This window comes from Triplophysa rosa, linkage group LG24 (genome assembly GCF_024868665.1).
Source record: "Triplophysa rosa linkage group LG24, Trosa_1v2, whole genome shotgun sequence".
Taxonomy (NCBI): Eukaryota; Metazoa; Chordata; class Actinopteri; order Cypriniformes; family Nemacheilidae; genus Triplophysa; species Triplophysa rosa.
Genome location: NC_079913.1, coordinates 1,108,419 through 1,123,550, shown reverse-complemented (window position 1 = coordinate 1,123,550; position 15,132 = coordinate 1,108,419). Strand labels below are relative to the sequence as shown.

The window sequence follows — 15,132 nt, the reverse complement described above, 5'->3', positions numbered from 1 at the left end:
ATGACTGAAAACGCTTATATTAATAAATCGTGTCTGGTTGGGTACGATTAACGGGAAATGTTTGATGTCGGTTGACTTAACCTGTAATTTTATGTTTGAAACAGAGAAATGTTGCATCTTGAAGCTTTAATAACAAGAGAGGAAATTCTTCCGTGCTTTCTTTATGCACTATTAGAATTGAAATCTACGTACTGTACGGCTGGCACAGGACAGTCTCAACCAACGGGATGCCTCGGTGGGTCCGTGACAACAGCTGTTTGCTTTAAGCAAACCATTCGGTTTCTTTCTGAATAGCTCACGTTTGACCCAACAGCGAGGGTGCGTGTACAGAAACCATCTCGGGATTAGATGTTACATTACTGTCTCGGACAAATTAGTTTTGGCAGTTTCAGGTTCAGGACTTTTTCGAGTTGCTGAGGTCTCGGTGGAATGTTGTAGAATGTTCCAGTCTGTCTTCCAAACCTCGGAAGACTGACGAGAGACGGTGCTGTAGCGGTAACACAGAACAGAGGTGAAACAAAACTGTGGTCAAAATCAGCTCGACAAGGTCGTCATCGCTAATGCGGTGCCGAGAGCCTTTCTCAACACTCAACGGGAAACGGAGAGAGAGAGAGGTAGAGCGAGGCGAGGAGAGTTAAAGATGGAGGAATGGAAATGGTGCAGGCAGAAAAGAGGGAGGTGCTGTGTACTTTACACATGAAAGCTGTGATTCTGACACTCATCGCCTCTCGAGCGCGAGCAGGTCGGGTGAGAGGTAACAGACGCCTGGCGTGAGACTCGCTATACAGAGCGCCAGTGAAGGGGAACTATAGGAGACATCGATTTTGTTCTTGATATTATTTCATTCCTAAAATGCAGGAAAGTGGAAATACATATTTCTTTAAAATGATATGAATAGAGGTCTTGTATTTTGTGCCCAGATGCGAATTTGAATGTTTAACATACGCATGATAGCGAACTAGAGGTACTTTTTTTGGCTCCAGTTTTGGGGGTTTCGCTTTTTCCCATTCGAATATGACAGAGCTGTACTAGCATCGGAAGAAAATATCTGCACAGGGACATTACCAAAATGGCTGTTGCTTCAAAAGCACGCTCGCATAGCTGCTCCATCTGATACCCATCAGCCCCATATGCAGGTCCTCTTCAGTCAGCACAAGAGCCTCGCTGTTTACACCCATCTTTGTTCTGCTACATCTCGAGTCTTTCACCTCCTCCTTATGCTAAATGTTTAGCTTCAGGCTGTGTCAGACACTCATTTCTCTCGTTCTAGCATTTTTTTGTCTTTTTTCTGTGATGTGCATAAACTATTGCTTTGAAACGACCCCAGAAGATTCCCCGCTGAGGGCAGAATTTCCCTGCAGAGATACTTTGATGATAATGACTTTTTGCTTTGGGGGGCCCTTTTTATGGCACATTCTGGCCAGTCACCCACACGCACACTCGATCACAGGACTGTGAATTAAAGGTCAGCCGCCCACCACCAGAGGCGGGGCGTGGAGGATGAAGAAACGGTAACTGGTACAGAGACCCAAAGGTCTAGCACACCTGGCTAATGAACGATGATGGTAAGGTGTTTTTGTGGCCTTTGCATAACAGCTCTGTTCTGAATACTTTGTAGTCTGGAAACTATGTAGGCAATCGGCAGCTGCCTATCTCTAATAGGCTCTTGTTAGTGACCAATTTGGAGAACTTAACTTTTAAGTCATTTTACTTGCAAGCTTGATTTCAGTAGCTCGCGATTTGCATGCTGCTGAGATAAAGCATGCGAAATATCGTTGTATCTGTACTAAATGTAATATGCTTTATTTCTAATAGATAACTCTTTTGCATTTTGGAGCTGACTTCTCTACAAAGATATTTGCGATCCTGCCTTAGGATGAGGTTTAAATTATGGTATTTTAGGAGGCAGCATAAGTTAAGTTACCTAGCTTTAAGAACGGCCTTTATGCTGGGATTCACGATGCCCTAGAAGCACCTTTTTTGTCCTAATGGTTCCACAAAGAACCTTTAACATCCGAAGAACCTTTCTGTTTCACAAGACGTTCTACAGAATGTGGCGAAAAAAGGTTCTTCGGATTATAAAAGGGTAAGGAAGAGATGGTTCTTTAAAGAACCTTTGACTGAATGGTTCTTTGTGGAACCAAAATGGTTCTTCTATGGCATCGCTGTGAAAAACCCTTTAAGCACCTTTATTTTTGGGGTTTTAAAATGCTGTATCACCAGATTTCTACAGCATTTTGATATAAAACGTGCAGATAACTTCAGTGTGACGAGATGAGAGGAAATAGAGCAAGATGAGATGCTTTAAAGAAGCAGATCTGAGGACGTTAGAGGAGTGATTGAAACAGTGTTCACAGATCTCAGTAACCACAGGGCCCAGAGGCTTTATATTCAACTCCGTTGGGAGCTTTTTAAGTCTGTCATGGAAGCTTAGATTGTTTTTCTGCTTGTCACTCTGTGGTTGATAACGTCCCCTTCTGACCTTCTTATTTATAGCATTCACAGATTAACAAACACCCGTGGGGTATGAGGAGGTGTTGTAAATGAAGTGCGGGGGACTGCCCTAGTTCTCCCTTATTTCCAGACATTTGCATTTGCAGGATTGTTGAGAACCAGTGCAGTGCACTCTTATTACTTAAGAAAGTCCGTAATTGAAATAATCATCATGTATTTTTGCTAGACGTTATATAGTATACGAAATAATTCAAGCTACAACATATTTTCTACTTTCAGAAAGCGGGACCATGACGTACAAAATCGAGAACCACTGCCCTAGTTTATTTAGCTGCTCAATTTTTTCGATTCGTTCCCCTTTTCTCCCACGATGACTGTTTTACTGTTTGCACAAAATGACAATATTACAGTCATAAAGAGTCAAATGAATCATTTGTCGAGCATCTCCCAGACTCGCTGTGTTTGTTGTGTCTCAAACCGAATGCGGTTCGGGCCATCGGAGCATTTTCGAATTTGTTCGCCCATGCGTCTGCCGCAATCTCCGTGCTTCAGAGGAATGTTTCAACTCGAACCAGATCCAGAATCGGGAGCTCGGGATCAGATGGAATCACATCCGCATGTTCTCATGTCTTTAATAGACTTCCAAGGTCTTTTTATTGGGCCGGTTTGTTGGCCGATGTTGTTTGATGTTACCGTGCTTTTGGCCTTCTTGACGCTTTCTCCCTCCAGAGGATGGACACCTGTTGTTCTATTCCGGTTTTTGCGTAAACATTTGAGATTCCTTACTCTCGCACCCAGAACGGTACAGAAAAATGCTCCCACTGGGTGATATTTTGTAAGGGACATCTGTTACCCAACTCTGTGTACTTTTTTCTACTCGTAGCTGAGGGCATCCGGCTGTTTTGAAGTCATTTTAAATCAAGTTTTCTTGACGTGTGGCACTTGCTAAGAACTGATGAAGTGCATTTACCTCAGTTGCCAGTATTTCACTTTTCCAATCTCGGTATCAGTGAAAGTTTATCGTTCTTGATACCCATTTTAGAACCAGAGAAAAAACTGATGTGCTTTCCAACATACAGCGCACTTTTGAAGTGGTTTCCAAATTGAGCCACAGCTGTATACTGTTGTGGTATCCAATTGGTACTGAAGGACCGGAAATATTGATACAACACATCATTACTAATATTAGAGCGGTAAACCAGCGCTAGGTTTAATGTCTGTCTCCAAGTGGCCTGGGGCGGCACTACAACACTACCAATGCATTTTTCTAGTCCCGTACGTTCCAGAAGGCAGCCGCAGATGAGAACAAAATGATCTCCCGTTGAATTAGAGCTCTCTAAGTTACATATATGTGTGTACGTTAGACAGCTGCAAGTCATTTCTGACCCGACTGTGTGAACAGAGCTTTTGTTCTGCAGACCCTATCCTGCTCATCTCCTAATTGGTTGTGCGGGCAGATTCCCCGGCCGGTCCCAACGGGACAGCATGTGGCTTTGATTTGTGGCTTCCCCGAGGTGTCTCTTTCTATCATATGTGCGGTTTTGGCACCAAAGGCATTACCATAATGAGATATTGACCGAGCAAAAAGGATTACTGTCGCTTTAAATCAAACCAAAGTGATTGTGGTCTGCCTGCAAGAGGAAAGCGTGAGCTCAACACGGTCAAAATAAGATACAAGACTTTAAAAAATAGAAAAGAATCCTCCATACGGCATTCTGTGATCTGTACCCCCGCCACCCTCCTTGCGTTTGAACTTCCTGTAATTGCTGACCTCGGTTACGGAAAAAATCTGCCAATTCAACAGATGCGTCTAGTTATCTTGGTACCTCGACATTGCCTCTCTTAGCAGGAATTTGTGGTGTGTGATTCCAGATGAATACGCTCGCTGTGATCTTCAGCATCTGGGACTGTACGCATCGGGCCTCTGAGGTGGATGCTTTTAGCTGTAAGGCAGGTTCTCGAGCTGTGTTTGTATCAATGGGAGGTTGTTTGTGTGCATAAGCGCGTCTGTTTGCTTGGTTGTGTATGTCAGCACGCATGTTTGTAGAGATCTAGGTTAAGTGCCTCAGGCCTGCCAAACGAGTCAGGACTTTTGTAGCGGATTTTGAAATGCGGGGGGGAAATAAATCGCGAGTGTTCCATGAAACGGAGGAACGTAATGAACTCAAGACTGTTCCCGTATTCAGCGCTCCTCTGGACTCTCTCCACCTATCCCACAATGCCTGTTCACTCGAGTCTCCAAACACTACTTTCTCTTGCTATCGATCAAAACCTTTCCCAACATTTTGTCAGGTTTACCCCACAGCCCCATTGATCAGTAGGACTCAATTACTTCTTTATGAATACCAAACAAGAATTGTTCCTTTATCTCATATTTATCGTAACATTTTGCTTTAATAATTGTATTGTTAATGTTTTATGTCTATATATTAGGGCTGTCAGATGATTAATTGCATCCAGAATAAAAGTTTGTGTTTGCATAATATATGTCTGTGTACTGTGCATATTAATTTTGTATTTATAAACGCATACAAAAATATACAAGATAAAAATCTAATAATAAAAAAGTAAGCGTTTATGTATAATTTAAATGATTGGTAAATATAATTAAAAACACCAAAATATTTCTTAAATATATGTACTGTACATGTATGCGTATGTTTTTGTGTTTATAAATACTAAATGAATATGTACAGTACATAGACATATATTATTTAAACACAAACTTTAATCTAGATGCGATTACTATATGTATCTATTTTTATATAGGCATATACTGTATGTACTTATATAGCTAACATATACTGTATTTCCATATACATATTTATAATACTTAACACGTTTCATTAAACTTTCTGGAACTTTCTTATGACCTTACAACTGTTCTTCAGCTTGTGATTTCTCAATCTCTCTTTTGTTTCCCTCTATATTGATTTCCTTCATTACTATTCTTTTCTGGTTGTTGGTTGAGTCAGGCTTCATGATAACAAGGTCTTGGCTCCTGATGATTCCTCTATATAGATTTGCCCGAGCAGAAGGGTCTTGAAGTGGTGTTATTTCGCTCTTGACTGGCGAGTCATGGATCTGGTCTGACTCGCGGCAGCAGACTGTGGATGCATGAGTCACATCCCTGAGATGGACAGCTTCGGTTACCCTCAGTCACCGCAGTCATGGAGTTCATAATGCTTTTACCTCACGCTGAGATGTTTTGACAGATTTTGTCTCAACTACCTGCTCGGTGTATTAGCGGTCGGTTTTAATAGGATGGGTAATTGTGTATATGATACGAATATTTGATAATACAATTTAATTATAGCAAATGAGAAATGATTGAATTAGCTGAAATTCTGCTTTTATTTAAACAGCATGTGATCAAGTCCTGTAGAATTATTTGGGAAAAATGTGTATTGTGAAAATGTAAGTAATTCAAATAGCTGAAATTCAACATGCATTGTCATTGGACAAGGTTTTAAGTTCTCTCATGAGTTTATTGCTTGTCCATGATAGCATACTTGTACTTAATATACCTAAACGTTCCTTTATTTTTTCCCAGGATTCTCTTCAGCAGAAAGACGAGCGCATCGAGGAGCTGGAGGAGGCGTTACGTGAGAGCGTGCAGATCACCGCAGAGAGAGAGATGGTGCTGGCACAAGAGGAGGCTGCCCGCTCACACGCTGAGAAACAGGTGACAATAAGCCAAAAACGTTCAGCGAATGAACAGACCTCTGGTTCTTATTTTTAGGGTCTACACATTGTTCACGTGTCATTTGGTAACATTCAGCACAGTAAATGTATATGTTACCTTTCGATCAGAAAGAAATATTGCCGTGATGTTAATCCATTAAAGCGTTACACAAGAGCATTACACTTTGTATTTGCAAACTTCCTGCTATGTGGAGCAGGGCGATGTTTGGCAACGTTGTTTTGCAGGCGTCTAGCCAGCTGGCAATATGATTAGGGATGAGGCGCCTAGTTTTGGCGATGTTGAAGTGTTGACTATCATTGTTGGTATTCACATACTTTATATGTAACAGTGTTGCATAAAGAGCAGCGTTCATGTATTTTTACCCCGAGGGCGCCAGTGTATTACCTCAGCAACACAAATGTGCACCACTTTCCTTTGAGAAGGTTCACCCAAAACTGACAATGCTGTTGTCATTAACTAACCCTAAACGCATATGACTGAGTTTCTTCCTTGACACCCAAAAGGAAAAAATTGAACTGCTGTTTCATAGACTGAAAGTGGATGGAGACTAGGGCTTCAAAGCTTCGTACTAAAAAAAGAACTCCTTTTATTTACTTTATTAACTTTGACATCCATGGTCACCATTTTCTTGAATCATATGGCAAAGAGCCGCATCGACTTTTGAAATGAGTGTGTAAATGACAGCAGAATTCTCATTCTTAGTGAATGTTTTCTTTAACCGGCAATGTGACGCTTACCTAACCTTGCCCTAAAAGAAACCATCTATCCATTGTGCAAATGTCTACTTTTCCCAGTGTTTGCACGGAGGTTTATGCACCTCCACGCAAGGCTAGCATCTACCAAGCTGGGGGTATAATGGCTTTTGCTTGGCCCACTGTATTGCTAACTACACATCTGCCTTGAAAGCCTCCTTCACAGGACTCAGGAACCAGAAAAAGGCCGCCCCTGTCGCAGCCCATCACCGTACCGTGCCAGTCAGCCTTCTCCATGCCAGCGCTGCATCTCTGTGCCAGCTTTAGGCCGGTGGAGAACATTCATGTGGCATGCATTGGTTACTTGTTTGCGTCTCACGTCAATCTTCATTTAGAACGTAAATAAGCTTTACGAGGCCCGCGTGAGGACTGCTGACTTTGGTCTGTTTCGCGTAGAAAGAACCCACACATGCATCCAGGGAATGTCTTGTGTGCGGACAGCACATGCCGTCGTTTCTTTCTTTGTGTTTGTAAGGCATCAATGGGGATTACACCACAATGCGGCTGTCTGTGTAGCCCGGCCCTGGAGATAGCATCAAACCTCCTATAACCTCCTGTGAACGAAGCGGACAGCTTTGAAACGGAGAGCAGAGCGGCTGCCAAATTCCCGCTTCCCTTGTACCTGAATCCCTGCACTTTTCCACTTTTCTCCCCCTCGTTCGTCCAACCCCAGCCAAACCTTTCTCCCTCGACTCTGGTTATTTTTTAAACCCTTAATGGTTTGTTATACCTTGTGTGGATCCTGGCGTCTTGCCTTTTCTTTCCCCTTTCCTCTCCCATAGTCGAGAGATGGCTGGCTAAGCTTCATCCCAGTGCGCATTGCAGTCTCAGGAACATACCGCGAGTTTCTTCACTCTGGGTGGACCTCCGCTCCAATCCCCCGGAGGTTAATTAGAGCCGGGTCTGCGGCAGGAGCCAGCGTTTTTGCTAAGCCTGGCCGGGCCCCTCGACTGAGCTCGGAGGGAGGAAGCGGGGACAGACCGAGTGCCACCCTCCAAAACCCAGACTCCACGCTCATTACCACCGTCCCGGCCGCATCAGGTCTCGCTAAGAGACCCGGAACCACGCTCGCGGATATGGAGCATTAACGTTCAACCGGAGAGGTTCGGCTCCTCCCTGGCACCTGCTATATAAGAATGAACTCAGAGCCTGGTGTTCCGGCTTACATATTTCGGGAATTATGAGCTATAGGATGGAAAAAAATGGATGGCGGTGTGCCCCGCTGGCAGACATGTTTATAAATGCGTAATTTGTGGGCCTGCATTAAACCATGCAAAATCGAATTAGTTTCACACACACTCTCTCTTTTTATTCTTTCTCTCCTCCACTATTTAATGAACATCAATGCTTCAGCACACCCGCTCTTGTGCCAATCATACGCAAGAACTCGTCTCCAGCTCTGTGTTCAATTTCCTCCAATAGCTGTTCGCCTCATTGTTTGAATTTTGCAGAACATATGCTGGACTGAACGCAGTGCCGGTACAAATTGCTGTCAGTGTGTTGGTTTTAAATGTATGGGGACAAGAGCTGGTCTTTGTTACACTGACATAAAGTGAACCTCTGGCCAAGTATGACTTATTTCTTTTTAAAGTCAGCCATGTTGGACAATCCGTTCCGTGTGTGTCCGTCAAACCTTGTGTACTTGTTTCAAGGAAGTGTGTGGGTGAGCTGCAAATTGCTTGCTTCCATCATGCTGCTAATAAAATGTAGACATTTTAAGCCAAATGTGTGTTTCATGTAGGTTCTATATAGCAGCTGAAAGATCACTGAAGATTGTAGAGGCACGTGATGAACATTGTCGACTGGCCAGCTACCATTTTTCCTTCTTTGTTAACGTTTGCATTCTTTTATTATTTATTATATTTCTTTCCAGCTCTTTCTATCTTCCTGTCAATGTTGATGTTTCGGACCGTGTTGGATGTTAAAACCAACATCAAAAAGACTTTAACAAACTGATCTGCCCTTAGTTTGATGAAGAACTAACACACTTAATTTACTCACCCTCAGCTTGTTCCATTCCTGTATAAATATCTTTGTTCGGTTTAACACAAAGAAAGATATTTGGAGGAATGTTAGCAACCGACAATTCTGAGCCACCATTGACTACCATAGTAGGTGTCATTTTTTGTTTTGTTTTGTTGAACACAAAAGATATTTTGAGGAATTTAGGAAAGCAAACAGTTCCGGTGCACTTTTGACTACCATTGTCATTTTTCCTACTATGGTGCCTCAGTCGGTTGCCAACATCCTTCCAAATATCTTTCTTTGTGTTCAACCGAACAAAGACATTTATACAGGTTTGTAACAACTAAAGGGTGAGTAATTCATAACAGAATTTTCATTTTTGTGAGAACTGTTCCTTTAAGACTAAATGATGTCCAGCTGTTTTCTTTATTAACACAGAAAATATTTTCTCTGTTTGCTGCCATTGAAGCATCGGCTTTAACAATCTGTTTGTTACTAAGGGCAAATGTGGTCACTGAAAGAAAAAGAGAACGAGGGGTGTTTTCTTCCTACACAGGGCCCTCGCTGCGACACCAGTCACTCAGCTTGGGCGCAGGATTTACGGCCGGGATGTACAAATGCGACCAGCCGCTCATGCGGGGCCAGTGAAAACGTTTTCCCAAGACCACATGAAAACACGCGTCCAGTCTTCAGACATGATTCAGCAGCAAAATGACATACTTCATAAGCTTCCCCGGAGGCAGCCGACCAAAGAAAGCCTCAATCTCTCCGCTCGCGCTGAGCGGGGATGATGGGATGTCTCGAAGCCAACCTTTCCCCCCGCCGACCCAACTTAATCCTGTATGGACCTCTTTTCCATCCCGACCTCTCGACCCTGTTCTCGCTCAATGGTTTCAGTGTTGTCACATTGGATCCATGGTTAGCATCTTGTCCCCTATAAACGTGTTTTTTCATAGCTCTCTGCTTCCAATTTTCTGTTTGCGTGGTTTGTTTCAAACTGTTGTTCTGTTTGCTCTGTTCTGTGTCTGGATTTTTCTGTAATTCGTCTTTTTCTCTATTTCCTCCGCATCGCTTACCGCCCGTGCGAAGCGCTCTCATGACCTAATGCATGACTCCTGCCACATGGACTTAAAGTGGCTCAAGGTACGACACGATTAAACTCATCTGTCTCTTTTATAGGGAATGATTTCAATTTTGTACTTTTCGTCAGTTCTTCTGTGCATTCCAGTGACTCTTTTATTCTTCGTTTGGATGGGGGCGTTCAACAAGTGTGGCTTTTGGTTGCGTTCCAAACCAAACTTTTCCAATAGGAGGCTTAACCGCTGACACAGAGCAATTTATTGACTGTTCCCTGAAGATGAGCTCTATCATATCACTGTTTCATAGGGAAGACCTCTCCCGTACTTACCTCTAATGTTCTTTCCGTTATATAGGGAAATCATGTTGATTTGCTTCTGTCCGTAAGGATGATTTATGTTTTGGTTTATCCTCATTGGAAATGTTTCTGTGGGGTTTATGGACTCTCAGAATAAAATTAGTTTACCATCCATACGATATGTAAGTCCTAACCGTGTGTCAGGCATGAACTAGGCCCCTGATACTTATTTGAAAATGTTACATCAGAACCGGCCAGGAAAATGGAAATACAACATGAAATTACAACAAAAAATACAATTTATTCTTGTCTTATTTCGCATCATTCATAACGATTACAAAAACCCTGTTTTCATTATAATGAATTTGTAGCCCAATATACGTTTATTTAATTACAGTCAAATTGGTCAAATGATTGTTATTCATGTGGTAAATTCATGTGGTTCTGTTTCCCAAACAGAAATATGCCAAGTTATCAACCACGAATGCATAAAAATATCACGTGTTGTTTTTAAGATTTGTTTTTAAGATTATTATGTATTTGTAGTTCTCACTCCATACCACAGGGGGCGCTGTGATGGCAAAAGGGCTCTCAGTGCAGTGCAGGCCGAAAACAGACATGGAAAGTAGTCAAAGAATAAATAGCTCTCCCAGCTGCCACTGCTCTTTCTCAAGTGAGATTGTTTTCGAGCCATCGTCAGAAACAGCCGGGTTTTATGATAAAACTTTAGAGGGACATAAAACTCTCTCCTCTGCTAATATTCCCGACCAGCTGAGAGCCAGACACAAAGCTCGGCACCCAAAACGCAGCGAGATCCAAAGACCAGCTTGTTGAAATTGGCTTTGTACTCACCGTTGTGGACGAGGCTGCTCGTTTGGCAGCGGGGGCGGAGAGATGGAAGAGACGGATGAGGAGACATGGAGAGAGAGCAGAAGAAGCCCAGCGTGCTGTTGCATTAAGCTCTTTTTTATTAGGGCTATGTTTCTGCTCCGAGCATCTGGATGTCTCTCACAGGAGGTGATTAGAAGCTTCTGAGCTCGGCCCGGACTGAGGAGAGGGCCCTGAACTGACGCCTGCCGTGATCTCATCACCCCGCGGTGCACATGCATATCAAAACACACCGATATTGTACTTTCCATGCCTTTCGGTTAAAAGTAGCATGTACCATGGTAACAACGCCAGAGTGTTTTACCTACGTGATGAATATACCACGGTATTCTTTGAAGTACCATAGAAATACCTTGTTCAAGTACTTCATGGCACCGCCTCGGCATTTTGGGCTCTTTGTACCGTGGTATTAACTAGAGTGCACCTTTTTCCTGAAATGTTGTCGTCATTCATTTTCCATTTTCTTTCCTTATTTCTGTATTATTTGGTTGTTTTGCCCCATTTGCATCCATTTGGAGCACCGTTTTATGCCTTTTGAACTTTCTTTTGCTGTTTTCCCTGTATTTTCTCTTCTCTGCTTTCGCATTGCAAGGAGGCAAGCGTTCACCGTTCGTGTGATCAGTTTCAGGCCCTCGGACCCTGCCACAATCTTTTCCGCTCTCTTTTCTGTTCTTTTAATCACTCTTCCCCGATGGCTGTCAGATCCTGTTCTCTTTCCTGAGGTCTGACACCGATTTTGAGCGGTTCGGTTTTAAATGAAAGAAAGAGGAGAAAATCACTGTTGTCAATTCCATAGACTGTACGTCACAACCGATGTGAACAATTACTCCGAGTCGCAAAAACACTTACAGAGACCGAAGCCGGACTGTAAAAATCGTTTAAAGGATGTTCGCCTCGAATGCTTTGATCTGTACTGTTTCTCCCTCAACAGTTCACATTCCCGGTGTGAGTCAGGAAGTGTTGTTATCATCACCCAGTGAAGTGCTCAATTTTTCACACCCGAGGTGTCATAATTCACTGCGGTGTTTCTTTACGACTTGACTAACATCTGAGGTTAGTTTGTACTCCCCTGAGAAAACAAGCACTGCATGCTACCTTGCTCTGTCACACGCACACACACACCATCACAAGTCTTTGCTGAATCTAGTAGTTTTTACAGAACTATTGGGATAGAAGGCATTGATCTGGTTCCTACTCCTATGAACATTTCTTTATTGCTACATGATTAGTTATTTAAATACGTTTAATAAAAACTGATAATAGTATGGTTTTATTAAATTTAGTGAATTATATTTACAGTTTTATATTTCAGTAGGCTATACAAGAACTCTATTAAACAATGTGTTTTGTTATACAAACTCTGTATTTTAGTATACAAACACTGTATTTTATTATAAACCAAACACTTTTTAGAAAAGTGTTGTATTTGAATATAGTATTAGTGTATTTTATTATTTAAACGGTATTTTATTACATAAGCAATTTGTTTTTATATAAAAGCTCTTTTTAGAACAGTTTAGTATACAAACACTGTATTTTATTATAAACAAAACACTTTTTAGAAAAGTGTTGTATTTTATCACGTATCAGTGTAGTTTGTTATACAAATGCTTTTTTATTACACAAACAATTTGTTTTATTAAAAAAGCTCTTTTTTAATACAGTTTAATTATACAAACACTGTATTTTAGTATATTTTAGTATACAAGGGCTCTGTTTTATTATTACACAAACATTGTGTTTCGTTACACAAACTCTGTATTTTAGTTAGGGTTGGGAATCGAAAATCGATTCCAATTTGGAATCAGAATCGAAAGGCTAGGAATCGGATCGGAATCGAAAGGAATAGGAATCGGATACTTGAGATTAAAATTTGAATTCCTCTAATCAATTCCTGTGTGCATATTTTCAGAAAAGTACATGCGTTGCATGATCTGCTGATATCTCAATAAAAGCCCTTATGAAAATTATTGATATTTTTTTACTATAGTAAGCATAGTTTAGCTATAGAATTTGCATTAAAGCACAGGAATCACAAATTAACCATAGTTGCATTATAGTAACTGCAGTTTAACCATGATGTAGTTCAACTATGATAATACAAATTGTAATAAATCAGAAAAGGTGTGTTTCTATGTGTAAATATACACAAAACGCTGCTCATAAATATATAAATATATTTTGCAAACAAGTCAATAAGCACGCTAAATGACCATACAGGTTGATATCTAAATGTTTTACTTCAACTGTGGGATCGAAACTGGGAATCGATAAGAATCGAAATCGATAAGCAGAATCAGAATTGGAATCGGAATCGATAAAATTGAAACGATTCTCAACCCTAATTTTAGTACAGTTTTATATTGTACTATATGAACACTTTCTAGTACAGTTTTGTGTATTTTAATATACAAACATTGTTTTATTACACAAAAACACTATTTCAGTACAGTTTTGTATTTTAGTATACAAACGCTGTATATAATAATAAACAAAACACTATTTTAGGACAGTTTTTTACCCAAACAATGTATTTTATCATACAAACTGTGTTTTAGGATAGCATCATATTTTAGTTAAACGGACCTTTTATTTTAGGACAGTGTTTTTTCTCGCATCAGGCTTTTTTTTCAACAGCAGGTTCTGAATAAGAACCAGTTTTTTATTTCCAACCCTAGAGATCTAGAAACCATAGGTGTCGTGATATGGGTGTGCAGATGTTCTAGCTTGTGTGTATGTGTGTGATTTGACTTTTTGTCCATCTGCCAGACTGTTAGTCAGACATTTAAAATCTTCTAATTATCTCTTAATGAATGACTTAAGTCTACAGCTTAGAGAATTTCGCTCTAGGCAGTGCTTACTAAATACTTTTACAGTAAAAGTGACCGAGTGCCCTGTAAATTCATTTGAATCCATTCGTTCCAGATGATGTTTGGTCACCGAGGACTGAGTCAGTTCTCATATCTCCCTTCAGGCGGAGTGACACCATATCGGTTCTCATACATCCTGGACTGATTAGTTAACTGCTCTTCTGTTAGTGTGTGTGTGTGTGTGTGTGTGTGTGTGTGTGTGTGTGTGTGTGTGTGTGCGCGCGCACAACAGAGGGTTATGTTGTCGAGACCTTGATATGCTGATGTATAAAAACGCACCGCGGTTCTCACGATTTGATCTTTGCCTCCCCCTCACCTTTCATAGGGTGCTCGGTTTGATTGACAGCCCCATCGCCCCGCCCTCAGCATAGAGTAGCCACAGGCAGTGAAACTAACGCTGGTAGCGTTTATAGATTTCCATTGCACTCTGGGGGTCCTCAGGAAGCCCGTCTCAATGCTCCTTTGGTTTCTCTCTGGAGAGCCAAAGGTGAGCTGCATTCCTGATGGCATGCGCGGTTATTCCCACTGTATCTGTAAAAAATACTATTATCATTTACGTCCACTTGAATAGCTCTCGCTTGCCAGGTGTTTTTTTGTGACCTGTGCTCGGCGCTCCGAGTCCAAAGTATTCCCTAACCGGCTTGCAGGCGACGTGTGCTGATCCAGCAAGGGTTGCCCGGGCATCTTTGCATGAATAATGATTTCCTCTTCCTTTTTTAATTTGACGTGCATTACATCTTATCATAAGTCGTTCCAGTGAGCCCTCTCTCTTACCTAACGCTGTCCAATGCAATTTGCCAGCGGATTTCACATGCCCAGGGGAGGGACCATCATCTAAGGTTTTTTTTTCTCAGTTGCGCTCATGACCCACCCAAAGCTTCTCAGTTTCAACCCTAGACTGTGAGTTAATGGTATGAGATGACAAACGAGAACATATGAAGTAGAGGGATAGGAAAGCAGATGGCAATAAATTTGGCCGTGCAGGGTTTGGTAGCTTGTACGCTGGACTTGGCTCAGTTGTAGTACATTAGGAGGATGACTTATGAAGACAGCTGGACATCTCATTTTAATACTTTCCCGGCTGATGTAGTTCCTCCAGCCACTAGAGGGCAGCACTGCTGG

The 15,132-nt window shown here is 41.6% G+C and overlaps 1 protein-coding gene across 11 annotated transcripts in view; it reads left to right on the top strand.

Annotated features, from left to right (window-relative positions):
* erc1b (ELKS/RAB6-interacting/CAST family member 1b) overlaps positions 1-15,132 on the top strand; it is a 158,860-nt gene that overhangs the window by 58,737 nt on the left and 84,991 nt on the right. For all 11 annotated transcript variants that reach the window (XM_057323925.1, XM_057323924.1, XM_057323923.1 and 8 more), the window contains one exon: positions 6,008-6,139. In XM_057323925.1, the coding sequence (XP_057179908.1) occupies positions 6,008-6,139 (132 nt within the window). The remainder of the gene's footprint in view (positions 1-6,007; positions 6,140-15,132) is intronic.